The sequence below is a fragment of the Hoplias malabaricus genome, chromosome Y, assembly GCF_029633855.1.
Source record: "Hoplias malabaricus isolate fHopMal1 chromosome Y, fHopMal1.hap1, whole genome shotgun sequence".
Taxonomy (NCBI): Eukaryota; Metazoa; Chordata; class Actinopteri; order Characiformes; family Erythrinidae; genus Hoplias; species Hoplias malabaricus.
The window spans coordinates 70,496,177-70,512,233 of record NC_089820.1 but is presented as its reverse complement, the minus strand read 5'-3'; the positions used below and the strand labels follow the sequence as shown (position 1 = coordinate 70,512,233).

General features: G+C 39.4%; 1 protein-coding gene across 1 annotated transcript in view; it reads right to left on the bottom strand.

The window, feature by feature from the left end:
* Nucleotides 1-16,057, bottom strand: part of LOC136678165 (bromodomain and WD repeat-containing protein 3-like) — a 61,151-nt gene that overhangs the window by 8,186 nt on the left and 36,908 nt on the right. The window contains exons 19-37 of the mRNA XM_066656089.1: nt 12,592-12,759; nt 12,175-12,358; nt 11,820-11,910; nt 11,567-11,692; nt 10,825-10,904; nt 8,968-9,187; nt 8,557-8,673; nt 8,363-8,470; nt 7,821-7,945; nt 7,421-7,503; nt 7,037-7,148; nt 6,905-6,966; nt 5,660-5,815; nt 5,104-5,224; nt 4,758-4,883; nt 4,596-4,665; nt 4,365-4,418; nt 3,576-3,701; nt 3,334-3,486 (exon numbers count right to left, since the gene is read on the bottom strand). Of these exons, the coding sequence (XP_066512186.1) occupies nt 3,334-3,486; nt 3,576-3,701; nt 4,365-4,418; nt 4,596-4,665; nt 4,758-4,883; nt 5,104-5,224; nt 5,660-5,815; nt 6,905-6,966; nt 7,037-7,148; nt 7,421-7,503; nt 7,821-7,945; nt 8,363-8,470; nt 8,557-8,673; nt 8,968-9,187; nt 10,825-10,904; nt 11,567-11,692; nt 11,820-11,910; nt 12,175-12,358; nt 12,592-12,759 (2,282 nt within the window). The remainder of the gene's footprint in view (nt 1-3,333; nt 3,487-3,575; nt 3,702-4,364; nt 4,419-4,595; nt 4,666-4,757; nt 4,884-5,103; nt 5,225-5,659; nt 5,816-6,904; nt 6,967-7,036; nt 7,149-7,420; nt 7,504-7,820; nt 7,946-8,362; nt 8,471-8,556; nt 8,674-8,967; nt 9,188-10,824; nt 10,905-11,566; nt 11,693-11,819; nt 11,911-12,174; nt 12,359-12,591; nt 12,760-16,057) is intronic.

Here is a 16,057-nt window from a genome sequence, read left to right as displayed (position 1 = left end):
AGTCTATTTTACTAAATCATCATGTAAGCCGATGTTAGCTAATATCCCTAGTCAATATCTGATTGATAAATGCAGTTCAATTGGGCAGCTAGTAGGCCTGCTAGTTAGAATCACCAGCTTGCTAGTTATAGTAGGCAGATGCAGTGGTGGTATCATCTACCAGGGCTTAAAAAAAAAGCCATATAAATGTTAGTGAAATCTGTGGTTTAAACGTAAAGTTTTACTTTTTGAAGCTAGCTTACTAAGAATAAAACTGGGAAACTAGTGTATAGTGGCATAATAATGTTTTAATTTACAAAAATGGACTGCAAGTTAAGCTTGTCAGTAAAACAAAGGAATATTGTAACTCTGTCTTATTTATTTTCATCTTTTCAGCTTATTCCATTTCATGGTGGCAAGAGGACAAGAAAAGAAGCAGAAAGGCATACCTGTCCCCCACAGCAGGGGTGACCAGTTTTCACAAAGGGCTGGGGTGGCTGCAGACTTACACTCCATTCAAGCAGGAGCACACTAACTATAACTAACCAACTGTTCAAAGGAACATTAAGTAAAGTTTTTTTTTTGCTCCTGGAACACCCCCTAGTGTAATTCATATTTACAACACTGTACTGAAATCAGTTGGGAGGGTTTGGGAAGATGGTGGTTCCCTACCCTCTTCCACAACTCATAGTGCAGTTTATGCAGTGCTGAGGACAGAGTAGCAATAAAATATGCCCTGTTCTCCCTATTACAGGTCAGTGGAGCAATGCAATGATTTTGAATCTGTAATTATATAGTAAAAATTATTACATAATGTTTCTTTAAAGAAAACAACAACTTGATTAAAGAAACAGTGTAACATTTTGACCTTAAAATTACAGATTCAAAATCACTGCGATACTCCACTGACCTATAATAGGAACAATAAGGCCTCTGTTATTGCTACTCTGGGGGACGTCTGAGATACGATATATATATATATATATATATATATATTCATCTGTAACCGCATATCTAATTCAGGGTCCAGAGCCTACCTGGAATCATTGGGCGCAAGGCGGGAATACACCCTGGAGGGGGCGCCAGTCCTTCACAGGGCAACACAGACACATACACACACATTCACTCACACCTGGTAAAGACCTGGAGGCACTGTGTGAATGCCACACTACCTGCTGCGCCACTGTGCCGCCTATATTATATTATTTTATTTTTTTCTCCTCCATGTACAAAGTGCTCGCTACGAACCCTAGCATTGTGGGGGCTAAGTGGGGGATTCTTTCACTTCAGTGCAGCTAGCCAACACCAAAGAACTTCTACATTTAAGAGGCATGTATGAAAGTGGACTGCTTTTATTATTATTATTATTATTATTTTTTAGCTATTTATTTACTTTCAAAAGTGTTTTACTCTGTAGAATTAGTTGCTGCATCCAGGGGCCATACAAAAGTGATCCCTTTGCATTGAATTTTGGTTTGTCTTTTATTTTTCATTGAGTTTACTAATACAAGCTAATATAAACTAATGCAGTTACCCCAAGACAACCAACCTCATGACGTCATATTCAACGACACAACATGGTGCAACACTTGTCTAATAAGTGGCATATAAATTGCTTGTTATTTTTGTTTTAGTGTTAAACATAAGATTTTTTTTTAAACAATGGGATTCGTCTTATAAATTATGTAAACTACATCTACTGTTTCTTGTCCACTTTAAAATAAGTGGACAGTTCTTGTGTAGTTGGTATGTAAGTACTGTGTTATTACAGAAAGGTATAATGATATGATTACATCACCATGTTACAACACAGTTATTCCTCAGTAATAATGTAAAAGTTACACAATGTAAAGTTACAATTAGTGAAAAGTTTCTGTGTAGTTATGTAGGTATTACATAATAATTCTGAGGTTTCTTAGAGGTAATAATAATGCTACATTGTGAAATAATAGACATCTGCTGTAGTATCACATTACAAAATCAGTTAAAGCTTAAACTGGTTACAATGTCCTAACAATACCATAAATATTAGCTGAATGGTAGAAACTATGGCAAATCCAATTTAATGATTATTTAATGATTTATGTAATTTAATACTTCCTGCCATAAACGGCTTCTGGAACAACTGAAGTTGATACACATATGTAATTACATAAGCTTTACTACTGTAATTCATCTGTAACAGGTACTAATTCATTATTAGTTACACTGTTGTTGCATATGTTCTTAATGTGTAACTACACAGTTATTACAGACACTTAATATAAAGTGGGACCCGAAAGGGTTATAATCTGGTTTTTGAGAGTTACTGTGCAGTTAGCCAGGGTTTGCAGCTGCTAACTTTAGCTGGATTAGCTTGCTTTTTAACATTAGAGTAAGTAAGTGAGCGAGAGAAGAGAGAGGGGTGAGAGACTTGATTTCACAATAGTACTGTCAAGGAGCCTTTAACTGGGCTCACACCTGCACCCATAGATCTTCTGCGTGCATGTCTCCTTGACAAAGTTGTTGTCAGAGGTGGGTAGTAACACACTACATTTACTTGAGTAACTTTTTGCATAAATTGCACTTATATTCAAGTGAAAACTATGATACATTAAAATGACTCTTATATTTGTAAAGAAGAGGTACTTTCCTCCGTTTCATTGAGCTACATTGTGTTTGCTACTTTTTTTTTGTACCGTCCAAAGCACAATCTCTTTTTTTGAGAGCCAGCTGCTGTTAAAGCTGAATAGTCAATTAACAGATGGAACATGCAAACACACACACACCATTTATGTGCAGAATGCCTTGTTCTTCTTGTTATTATTCTTTGTAATCTCTGCCTATTGAGCCCATTTTTTTGTTAGTGAACATGTAAATGCACAGAACTACATACACAGTTTTTGGTTTGCATAAACGTATGTACAGACTGCCTTTTTTTCTTGTTCTATGTATCCTCTGCGAACTGAGCCCATTGTTTTGTTATTAAGTTATTGTGGCTGAATTGAATTTACGTTACTTTGCATAGATTGATTATTGTTTTAGTCGTTTAAGAGATATTCTCTGGCTCTAAATTTGTTCATTGCTGTTTTATATTTTTGTGAATTCAGGTGTATTATTTGACATCCTGATTCTTAAGTAAATTGATTACTCAGCAGTTAATCAGTACTTGAGTAGTTCTTTCACTTAGTACTTTTTACTCTTACTCAAGTCATTACTATTAATTATTAATAGTAATTATTAATAATTGATATATTGTTACTTTAGAATTTTAATTAATATTATAAAGTAACAATATTCTTACTAGAGTAAAATTTTTGGTTACTTTACCCAACTCTTGAAGAAAAGCAGAGTGTGTGAAACTGGGCACTCAACCTTTGATTTCTTGTTTGGGGTGTAGGCTTTAGCATTAGCGAAAATGAGCCTGGTGTCTTTGCATAAGTCGGTGGGATTTTCATAGCGATCTTCTTCAAGGGTCCTCCGGACTGTCTCTAGATCCATGGGGGTATCTATGATATCTAAATAATCCTGGAGCAGAAACACACCGGACAACTTAACAAGGGCACTGACCAATGTGGATTTAAAACAGTGACAATACAGTCCATAACTGAACTCACAGGATACTCGTTCTGATCCACAGGCTGTCGGAAGGGCTCAGAGTCCTCACACTGGAACATGTAGTCCAGGAGCTGTTTACATGCTTCCTTCCAGGAATCCCTGTCCTGTGTCACCTCTACTGGAAACTGGACAGAGAGAGGACAGGGGAGTTCCATCTTTAGCATGTATACTTCACTCTGTCCACCACCTGAACCTGTGGAGTTAACTTTTTTTTTTTCAGCATATAATAAGATCACTTCTAACATTAAGAAACTTCAATGTTGACCTCTGACCCTGGTTCGCCTACAGCACAGCCATGACCTCACTTGTCTTGACTCTAAACACAGCTCAGCTAACTGCACTAATTAACAACATTCCATTTACACCTGTAAAAAAAACCCACTGTATTTTTTTTTACCATTAATTAAATTCTACTGTCACTGGCCTTCTACCTGGTCTTTGCTTAAACTGTTGTATTTCTGAGAAAAGATCTAAGAATGCTGTGCCACCGAACACTCCATCTCATGTCTACGTCACTGCTGCTTAAGTGAACCTGGGGTGTATGTCTGGATTTAAGCTGCTTTGCAACAAAACTTAAATAATCCAGTCCTCATGAACACTAAAATTTAACTCAATTATCCCAGTTATCAGTTAATGTCATCAGTTTACCAGCTGTTTAAAAAACACAGTATGGCAAAGACCTTAGCCTGGAACATGGGCAACTGCTACTCTAAAGGGAAAATTCTTATAATTTAATGTTGTGCAGTATTTGTTTATTTATTTTTTAAACATGAAATATGAGACATTACCTGGTGTGCTCTCTGCCCAGAAGAAGTGCCTGGAGCATCAACATCTTCCAGATCCTACAAATAAAGCAGTAAAAATACTGTAAAGCACAAACTGAAGGAAGAGCACCAGGAGGTAAAACTCTAGAACAAGAAAGCATGTATTAGACCGGTGTGCAATCCAAGTTCTAACAATGTTTAATCCGGTTTACATTTAAAATTGCTCCAGGGCAACAAGATCACAACATAGCTCACCTCATCCTCGCTGTACTCCATGTTTTCCACTGCGTTGTAGATCTCCATGATATCTATGCAGTGTGGTTTACTTAATACAAAAAAAAAGAAAAAGAAAAAAGTAAAAAGGAATGAAAATCTAATTTATTCATAAAACACAAAACATTTCACCAACAGACCAACCTGATGAACTTTAAAAGAACATCTGTGATAAGTTTGGCTGAATGTGCAATCTTGCTTTGTGGCTCGTTGAAGGTCTTCGCATTGTAATAAATGAACTTTGTGTCCCAAATCAGTGCCGAAAGTCTCCTGTGGACAAACAAAACTCAATAAATAAAACTAATAATAATTCAGTAGTTTTCCTCACGAAGGGAATTCACTTGTTTTATTAGTTAAAATTCAAAACAGCACTTAACCATATTGCACAGGGTAAGCGGACAGAGTGGGGTTTTGCCAGCTGACTGAAGTGGGAGCGTGTGTGTGTTGGAACAGGTGTGTGAAGTGTGAGTGAGTTTGTGTGAAGTGTGACCTGTAGAAGTTGTTCTGGAGTCTCAGACGGATGGTGCCCAGGTCAGTGGGGAAGGCAATTACTGTGCAGTATGTCGGGTACTGAGTCAGATCCACAGGTCCGGAGAACGGGGCAGTGATATCTGTAACACATTTACATACTGCTCTCTCAACAGATAACCAACAAACAAATATTATTTGGTAAAGGCATAATGGAGGAGAAAAAAAATAAATTTAACATCCTGATTTTAAAAGGCCATGCCAGAAATAGTTGATGCACTGCAGTGCGACAGTCTTTGGTTTAGTCATTCAAGCATCTATTTCAAAAGCTGCACAGGTCCGAGATATCTCACAAAAAAAAAAAAAAATCAGCAATAACATTACAACACTCACTGCCCATTATCCACAACAGTCATTCTGTCTGCACCCTGAGGGTCCTGACAGTTTAAGAACAGGGGAAAATGGGGCTAACAAAGTATAACAATAGATGGACTATAGGCTATCTGTGACCAGAGGGACAGTGGAGCTGAGAGAGTGGAGAAATAAGGAAGAGGTGTCCTTAGTCTGGTCACACATACCCACGGTGATGAGCTGGTCAATTCCTGTGATTATGCGAGCACTTTCCTCTTCTCGACTTCTCTGTCCCCATTCACCCTCTCTGGGTTTATACAGAATATCGTTCATCTCTTCATCCGTCACCGCTACAGAAGCACCATCACACTCTGGCTGCTGAGCTGCAGAACCCAGACATGAACAAGAAAAAGAAAAGCAGTAGAGGGTAAGGGTGCTGTTACAAACAAAAGTACTTCTATTGTACAATGTTGTAAATATTTTTTCTTACACTCTCTTCCACACAAACTCTGCTAGATAATTCAATACAACCACCTTGGTGCCTTTGTATAATGTAATTATCATGAGGCGTGTTTGTTCCAGCAATTTGGGCCAAGCTGAAGACAGACTGGTTGACTCCAACACAAGAGTGGATATCCTGTATAATGCTAACATTTGTATGCTGATATCCATAGGGTTAAGTACCTTAAGAGTTCGCCATCTCTCAGTATGCAAATGTTTGAATGATACCATTTTAAGGTCTGTTTTGGGGGTCGGTTAGACTGATTGATCCTCGCCACACCTCCTAAATTACCATAGCACTGTGCTATTCTCAAAAGGGTTTTGCACAGACAGTTTTGAGATTTGTTTTAAGAAGAGACCTGTGCACACCCAATAAACCTAATTTTCTCTCTACGTTTTGAGTCTCCTCTCTAATTTCAAAAAACAACTTGCCAGCTGAAAACAACAACTTCCAGCGACGAAAGCAAGAACAAAAGAACAAATGTAAAAGACAACAACTATTTCTCAACACAAAGTGTCCTTCATTCATTCATAGTCTGTAATCCCTTATCCAGCTCAGGGTCACAATGGGTCCGGAGCCTATCCAGGAATCACACACTGGAGGGGGTGCCAGTCCTTCGTAGGGCGACACACACACAGTCAATCACACTCTCACACTTAGGGACACTTCTGAGTAGCGAATCCACCTACCAACACGTGTTTTTGGACCATAGGAAGAAACTGGACCACCTGGAGAAAACCCATGTGGACAGGGAAAACACACCGAACTCCTCACAGAGAGTCACCCGGAGCGGGGCTTGAACCCCACAACCCCAGGACTCTGGAGTGTGACAGCAATACTACCTGTTGTGCCACTGTGCTGCCCTCAGACTGGCAAGACGCACATTATTAGCCTGTCCACAAATTAAAAACACCCAGATAAGACTCGTCATATGTAAAAAGTAAAACCAATCACATTAATTTTTTTTTACCATTTTCTGGAATGGCCTCAATGTCCCATGGGCTGAGTTTCTCCGTCTCTCCATTGTCCCACCTGCACAAAGACCACCACTTCACAAACCTTGTCCAAACACATAAATAAAAGAAGGTGAATAAACACATACTTGACTTTGAAGCATTGGAAGTGGCTGTCAGGATACTCTGGCTGATATGGCTCCTGACAAACTATGGTCCCAAACCACCAGGCGTCATCAATCACTGACCGGAACCGATTGTCTAAAATAAACAACAAACAAACAACATGATTCTCTAAACACAGTACACTACTGATGGGGTCAGCAGCAAAATAAATAAATGAAAACAACAACAACAACAAGGACCCACAGTTAGTTTAGTTAAAACTAGCTGAATTAATCTGAAATACAGTTATGAAATATGTAAACAGTGGCTACTTTGTCATTGGGTCTGTGTCTATACTCTCATTAATCTCTACCAAGTGAACAAGTAATAAATAAATAATGTTTGAAGAAAGACGTTTGCTGGCATACTTGGTCTCCAAACCCTGTTGCGAGCCTCGTCATAACTTTGACGGAGAACGAGAAAGTCAATGACATCCGGCATATCATGATACCTGCAAAAACAACCACATCACACACAAGACTCGCTGATCTTCTACAGCAGTAAGGAGACAAAGGTAGTGAATAATGTTTATCAGGGCAATAATGTACCTCATATCTAACCCCAGCTTTGGACATTAGTTCAATATGGATTCAGTGTGTTTAATAACAGAACTGTTCCAGTGTACCTGAAATGAGCTCACTGTGTAAATTGATTAATATAATACAATTGTATTGTTCAGATCATTTTTTCAATATCACTGGTCAAGCTTATCAACCTTACAAGCAGCTCAAATTAAACATTAGCACATACTAAACACTTAAATCTTACTTCACAGAGAAAGACTTGTCTGTAAGATTTCCAGTTCCAGGGTCGATGAGCGCCAGCTTCAAACAGCAGAGAGTTGGAGGACATACCTCGTACTTGATTCCAGTTATTTTAACAAACTCTTGGTCCTGGAAAAAACACCAAAAAACCCAAAACACCACACTTAAAACCTCCAAATCTGCTTTTACTGCAGTTTATCAATGTTCGACTTTTCCAGAAACAGGTATTGTCTAGTTCCTTTAAATTTTTCCTGATCTTCTCGAGGATGGGTCTATTATTATATTCCTGCTGCTGAAGGATTTGCATTAAGGTTTGGGGAAGATTAAACTCACAGCTCAGAATCAAATCTTGTAGCAGATATGCAACCTGATTCAAAGTTAAGAAAACTATGACAGGAAGCTTTTAATTAAGGAAGGACTTAAATAGATTTTTGCAGATTTTTGTTTGTTCTGTCTTTACATTTACAACAATTTCACCAGTAAAAATAGGCTTGTTTTCTCCAGATTAAACCTGAACTGTTGTGTAAATTCTGATGATGCACTGACTCTGAGCTCTATCTTCTTCCACGGCTGTTTGTCCGGGTTGATCGGGTACAGATTATTCCTGCAAACAGCATCTACGTATGCCTCATGACCCTGGCGGAAATAGACCACCTACAGAAAACAACACAAAAACATTTAAACATGCAGCTTTTAGATGAAAGCAGAACACAGCGAGAATGATGCAACTGAAAACAAACCTCGTCTCCCATTTGAGGGACGAAGGGGGACTTCCGAGGATAGATGTCAGTGATCCAGAGCGAGGGACGAAACTCGATGGACACTTCTCTGTTTATTGATGGCCTTGATTTTGTACACTGAAAATTTCAGAAATGGAAACATGGAAAGAGATTCAGCTAAAGTAAACAAACAATCAAATTAACATTAATTAAACATTGTAAACAAATTTAAATTTACAGCATATTTAAAACCAAACTAATCTATCCTTCCATCAGTTCTCTATTTGCACCAGTCTCATAAAAATATTCTGTCTGTACACCACACAAAACAGAACACCACCACCTAAAAATATGCACAACATAGCAACAATAAACACCACACAACACTACCCACAGCCCAACAGCTCTTACAGGGCAATCAACACCATTCACCTTCTGCACTTTGCTTTTTACTTTCTTCTTCTGTTTGGAAGGGGAGCTTTTGGTTGTTTCTTCATCCTGTGTTTGCTCAGTTTGTTCCTCCTCTGCAGTGTTCTCTTCCTCCTCCTCCGAGCTGCTAATTTGTCTGCAAGCTCGTCTCCGAGAAGACAATCCTGGATTAACTGTGATTCCAGCATCCGCTGTCCAATCAGAGTACTCACTGGAGGAGCGGCTTTAATCAGGTACATATCAGTCATTATTAGTGCCATTTAGAGATCATCTATCAAACATATACAGGGGTTGGACAATGAAACTGAAACACCAACGTCATTTTAGTGTGGGAGGTTTCATGGCTAAATTGGATCAGCCTGGTGGCCAATCTTCATTAATTGCACATTGCACCAGTAAGAGCAGATTTAATTAGCAGGGTAAGAGCACAGTTTTGCTCAAAATATTGCAATGCACACAACATTATGGGTGACATACCAGAGTTCAAAAGTGGACAAATTGTTGGTGCACGTCTTGCTGGTGCATCTGTGACCAAGACAGCAAGTCTTTGTGATGTATCAAGAGCCACGGTATCCAGGGTAATGTCAGCATACCACCAAGAAGGACGAAACACATCCAACAGGATTAAATGTGGAACGCAAGAGGAAGCTGTCTGAAAGGGATGTTCGGGTGCTGACCCGGATTGTATCCAAAAAACAAAACCACGGCAGAATTAAATGTGCACCTCAACTTTCCTGTTTCCACCAGAACTGTCCGTCGGGAGCTCCACAGGGTCAATATACACGGCTGGGCTGCTGTAGCCAAACCTTTGGTCACTCATGCCAATGCCAAACGTCGGTTTCAAATGGTGCAAGGAGCACAAATCTTGGGCTGTGGACAATGTGAAATATTTATTGTTCTCTGATGAGTCCACCTTTACCCCACATCCGGCAGAGTTACGGTGTGGAGAAGCCCCAAAGAAGCATACCACCCAGACTGTTGCATGCCCAGATTGAAGCATGGGGGTGGATCAGTGATGGTTTGGGCTGCCATATCATGGCATTCCTTTGGCCCAATACTTGTGCTAGATGGGCGCGTCACTGCCAAAGACTACCGACCCATTCTAGAGGACCATGCGCATCCAATGGTTCAAACATTGTGTCCTGAAGGCGGTGCCATGTATCAGGACGACAATGCACCAATACACACAGCAAGACTGCTGAAAGATTGGTTTGATGAACATGAAAGTGATGTTGAACATCTCCCATGGCCTGCACAGTCACCAGATCTAAATATTATTGAGCCACTTTGGGGTGTTTTGGAGGAGCGAGTCAGGAAACGTTTTCCTCCACCAGCATCACGTAGAGACCTGGCCACTATCCTGCAAGAAGAATGGCTTAAAATCACTCTGACCACTGTGCAGGACTTGTATATTTCATTCCCAGGACAAATTGATGCTTTATGGTGTAGGGCCGCAAAAGGAGGCTACTAATATATTATAAATATACTAATAAATTATTGTGGTCTAAAACCAGGTGTTTCAGTTTCATTGTCCAACCTATATATATATATATTATATATATATATATATATATATATATATATATATATATATATATATATACATACATATATATATATATATATATATATATATATATACATACATATATATATATATATATATATATATATATATATATATATATATATACATACACACATTTGTTTTCTCGTGTACATCCTTGTAGAACACAATACATTAGTCACAATTTAAATTTGAATTCTCTTAAGTTTAAATTATGCAATTAGATATTTTATCAGTCCCATATCAGTGCAGCACACCTAAAACGTATCTCAAAACAGTGCAGTGTGATTTACCTTGAGCTGTCACTTCTCCACTCTTCTTCTTCCTCTTCATCATTTGAAGAGTCCCCTTCACTGCCATCCTTTTCATTATTCTAAGCAGATCACAAACATCACTGACAAACAGCAAAAACACTCAGAACAGTACAGTCTCTCACCTCTCAGACATTTTAGAAGGACCCTATACTTTAATCTACGCTCATGAAAATAAAAGTGCCATTTCTACTGCTGAGTGCCTTGCTGTGCCTTTGTTGCCAACAATGAATTTTCCAGATAAGGGCCATTATAGGATTGACTTTTGTTTTCTTATTATGCATTCTCTGCTCAACACCATAAAAATTTTTCTGGTCCCTGTTCTATCAGCACTGAATCTGTATGGAGTCTGCATGAGTGAAAAAGGCAGATCCTTCACTGATGCCTTGTGTCTCAACCTTTCATGAGCTCTACGTGTTGTCAGTGTCTGCTAGAACTGAGTGGTTCTGCTAAAACCTTCTCAAAGTACGAGCACTGCTATTTTATAGTCTGTGTTCTATTGTTATATTGTAAATGTACTCAATGTGTTTTTATTAAAATATTTTGTATGAAATCTGCTTTAGAAACAAGTGTGTGCTGTAGAAACTCAGTATAAACAATGTCTGAGTATTTAGTGCATCTTTAAAACATGCCTGAACCACGTTTCAGAATTCATGGATTCCTGACTATAAATACAAAGAGAGTGAGTGGGTGAATGAGTGTGTACAGTGGATGTGTGTTGTACCTCTGAAGATGCCGTCTCCTCACCCTCCTCACAGGAGAAATCTATAAAATCCTCCACACTGTCTCCACTCTGCACACGCCGTCGCAGGCCACGCTTACTACACACCCCCTCATCATCAGAGTCATCCTACACACAGAAGAATTGCTAGTTCATGATCTGAACCAAAAACATGCTTTTCTTAAAATCCTAGTTAGTAGCTGCATGTTACTGTCTCACAAGAGCTCCAGAAGAAAGCAGTGGAGGAGACGTTTACCCTGAAAGTGCTGTTTGTAATTCTGCGTTTCTTAGAATTGTAGAGAATAATCTCCTCTTCTCCCTTCGCTAAGCGGTAAGATTCCTGAGCCCTGAAACACAGAAGTTCGTCGTCACTATAAGACACCGCACAAATTTTTAATTACAGGATGGATGGAATGAGTACAAAAACAAAGAAAACAGCAACTGTGTTAGTAAAAATCCAACTACAAATAAAAGAAAGAACATAAATCATAGTCATCTATCTATCTATCTATCTATCTATCTATCTATCACCTGGGCAGGTTTAAAGCCCCCCTGGGTTTTAGGCTCTAACATTACAAACATAAGAACATGATTGTGTGGGAAGTTCTGACCTGTATGCGCTGTGCGAGAGTTCTGGAACCACAACTCTGTGTCTCCAGGCCTGTAGGTCTCGCTCTGTGGCAATCTGACTGCGGGGGGCATTTTGGTGCATCTGTCGAACTCCCTCCACCTGCCCACTGCGCCGCAAACCCACATTCGGGGGAGACTGAACCTCCATACGCTCACTCACAGACACTATACACACACACACAAAACAAACATTACACCGCATATAAAACGAAACAGCTACCATTTTTGACCTCAAGAGAAACTGCAGAACCGACACCTGAAGCGGAGGGCACACAGGTCTAACAGTAATTCTGAGTCTGGTGTGCAGCTACTGCCTCGGCAGGAAATGGAACTTCCAAGTAAATATTTGCAGTGCATCAGATATTCTACTGTTGACTGTTGATTTTGGGAACCTTTACCTCTCCTTGGAGTTCCTGGACCTGCAACTACAGCAGGTTCTCCAATTAGTCTGTCCTGCTGTTCCTGCAGCTGTCGGATTGCATCATCTAGAACACTGCGGCGAACCTGAGGATCCTCACCTTCAGCAGACTGCTGACTGATTACCTGCTCCACCACCTCTCCATCACCTACACACAGCACAGGAACAGAGAGTCACATAGTCTGAAGCCCCTGAAAATGACCATCACAGTCATTAAAGAACAGATATGGACCACTCATTAGTCAGGGAACAACAGAGAGTTCTGAACAACATTATGACGTCTAAAACCTTAAACATTTTGTTGATTTTTTTGACATATATCCATAAACTTTAAGAAAAGAAAAAAATACATTTAACAATCTTTCAGCTATCAACTCAGACATACTCATTCAAATTAAAACAGAGACTGACCAATTAAATAAGTGGAGCTATCTGGACAGAACAACAGAAAAATGCTGAGTTGGTTATAAAAGAAAAGGGGTAAACTTATTTTTGTAATACCCCATAAACATTTTTAAAGACTGTTAGCTCTTACTTAGCCACAAAGAACTAAAGAACTGAAATTAGAATCTTTGCCTGTCTTCCTTTAAAAACAACACAGAGCCAGCAAAACTAAGCACAACCTCAGCTCTCTAGGTATCAGCTACTACACAGATTAACAGTGATAATAAAAAGAAGAAATTAAAGGCAGAAATACTGAGATAACACCCCAAGACACTCCAAGCAGACGTTGCACTGGTCAATGGAAGAGTAACTTAATCTGACCTGGTGTTCTACACCCAGATATCTGGCACTCTACTCTTCTGGCGGACCATAAAAATTACAAAATGTGTGGAAATAAATTTATTAGACCACTGTACTTGGACACCATGCCTAAACTTAATATCTATTTTTATAAACCTGGAACTATTATGATCCAGGGATCTGAATCAAATGTAATATTTTGAAAATATTTTCAAAGACTAAAGTCACTTGTTGAAGAAAACAAACCCAGTCAGCCTCCTGCATCACCATCCACTGCTTCTGCAGCAGCTGAAAGCTGAAATAATTCAACACAAAAGACACAGAGCTGAAAATTGGACTGAAGAAACTGGAAACCTGCTCCAGAGAGAAAATACGACTGTCAGAACTGATTTAAGAATTGCATCAAGAGAAGAGACAGATCATGACCTCACAGACCAGCTGCTAAAGGTGACAAAACATTAGGTTACTAGTGTAACCCCGGTTCTCTGATAGCACGATTGAGGTGTCTCACTACGGAATACGGCCCCCACCGTTTATACCTCAGAAGCTCTATTACACTACGCGAGCAGCCCCTATGCTGACTGACAGCTGTGATGCTCGTGCACTGCCCCCTGTACATAATACGGTGGCATGACATCATAAACTCATTCTAAAACAGGCACACCTCTTCCTCACATCATGCTCCAATGGTGGGGTGGGGTTCTGGTGAGACACCTCAGTCATGCTATCAGAACTGGGGTTACAGGACAAGCCTGCCCTGAACCTACCGTCAACCAGCTAGGCCTCAAAAAGGCTGGGACTGTTAAACTTTTCCTATAGTCCTTCATTTTATCCACATAAATGTGCAACACTCTCACAGGACATAGCATATTCAGCTGCTGCTGGTCTGTCGAGGTAAATGGTGGAGGATTAAATGCCTGAAGCTCCACAGGGAGACAAAGTTGGATAACCATGGGTAAATATATTTTAGTACCCCCCTGCAAAAACTGCATATATGCGGAGCGTGCATTTCACTTACACTGGCTGATGCCAGGGCTAGCAAAAGTCCACAGGTGAACAGGTTAATTGGAAACAGGTGAGTGTCATGATTGGGCATAAAGTGAGCATCCCTGAGGGGCTCAGTCATCAAGTGTTCAATGGGGTTGAGGTCAGGACTGCTGGCAGGCCATTCCATCCTCTTCACTAACAAAATTCTGGAGATAGCCTGATAAACCCCGTTAACCCGTGGGGCGAGCATTGTCCTATTGGAGGATAGAGTTCGGTCCCAGACTGTGGAGATATGGGATTGCCACTGGTTGCAGAATTTCATTTTGATATCTCTCTGCATTGCCTCCAATGAAGACAAGCCTCATTTTTCCAGTGAGGAAGATGCCACCCCACATTATCACACAAAACAAGCTGTTTGGCACTGGCAGAGAGGATCTGGCAAATTTTTCCATGGGAGTAACCCACATACTCCGTTTCTACTGGTCATCCCACAAATGTTCCTTACAAATGTGGCACCATTTAAAAGGGAAATGAACAGGCTTTACAACTGTATGATATTTACTGCCAAGAAGCATCGTTACAACAAAGAAAACACGAATTTCTTTACTTTGTGCTATGTTTATTTAAGCCTTCTTAAGGGAAATAACTTTGTCCTAGTCAGTTGCAACTTACGGTATTTGTCTCTTTTTGTTTTCTTTTATTGCCATGTGTTTTTTCTAAGGTGGATTAAAGTATGTGAAACTTATTTATTGGCCAGAATAAGGAATCACATCTGAGATTAGTCGATAGATAAGATAGGGATCTACAGACTCCAGACACCAATTCTGAAACTGATTAACAAGGCACATTAACAACCTGCCAGCTCATCTTCCACGCAAACAGACCTGCTGTATCCTTCCTCTTGGTGAGACAGCTTCAAAGTAAGCCTCAGATCTCATTTTTCAGGGTTGGTGCCTAATTTATTTTAATTAATTTGACATAATGGATTATTTTAATAAACTTAAGAATGGTGGTGGTGGTGGTGCGCATGTATGATGTCATTAAATAAATGCATTCCCACAGTAAATGTGCAGTAAAGATTGGATAATGAAGAAGAGAGTCCCACTCTGTTTAATTTATATATTACTGAACTGGCTGAGTATTCTATGTACAACAGGAAAACATTATCTATTATTCATTATAAGAGTGTTTAATTGATGTAATACAGCTGACTTGAATGTAATGTGATTTTTGTAACTTAAACCTTTCCCGATTATTAAAATATTTAAATAAATATATTAATTAATTAAATGGACTGACTGGCTGGCTGAAAAACTAAACTAGTCCAGTAACATACCTGGTCTCTTAATGCATGACACCAAAATTAAATGTCTCCTCTACACAGACGCCCTAGTCTTAGTGTCACCTATGAGAAAGGGACTATAATACAGACGAGAAACTCTGGAGAGCTTCTCTGTGACACACGCTGCGGCGATAGAGACAGAACTGCACTTCCTCACAGTGTGTCCACTCTTGCACTCGATCAGGAATTTATTATAATTTCAAAATTCCAATTGGCTACTTTAAAGCTTTTCAATCTGGTTTTGTGTGTCTATTACTTCCCTGAGATTTGGAATGTGGACTGAACAGCTATCTTTAAGAATAGAGATAAATTCAACCAGAATAATTACCAAGGCATCTGTGTGAACAGTAACACTGAATTTAAATGTGTAGCA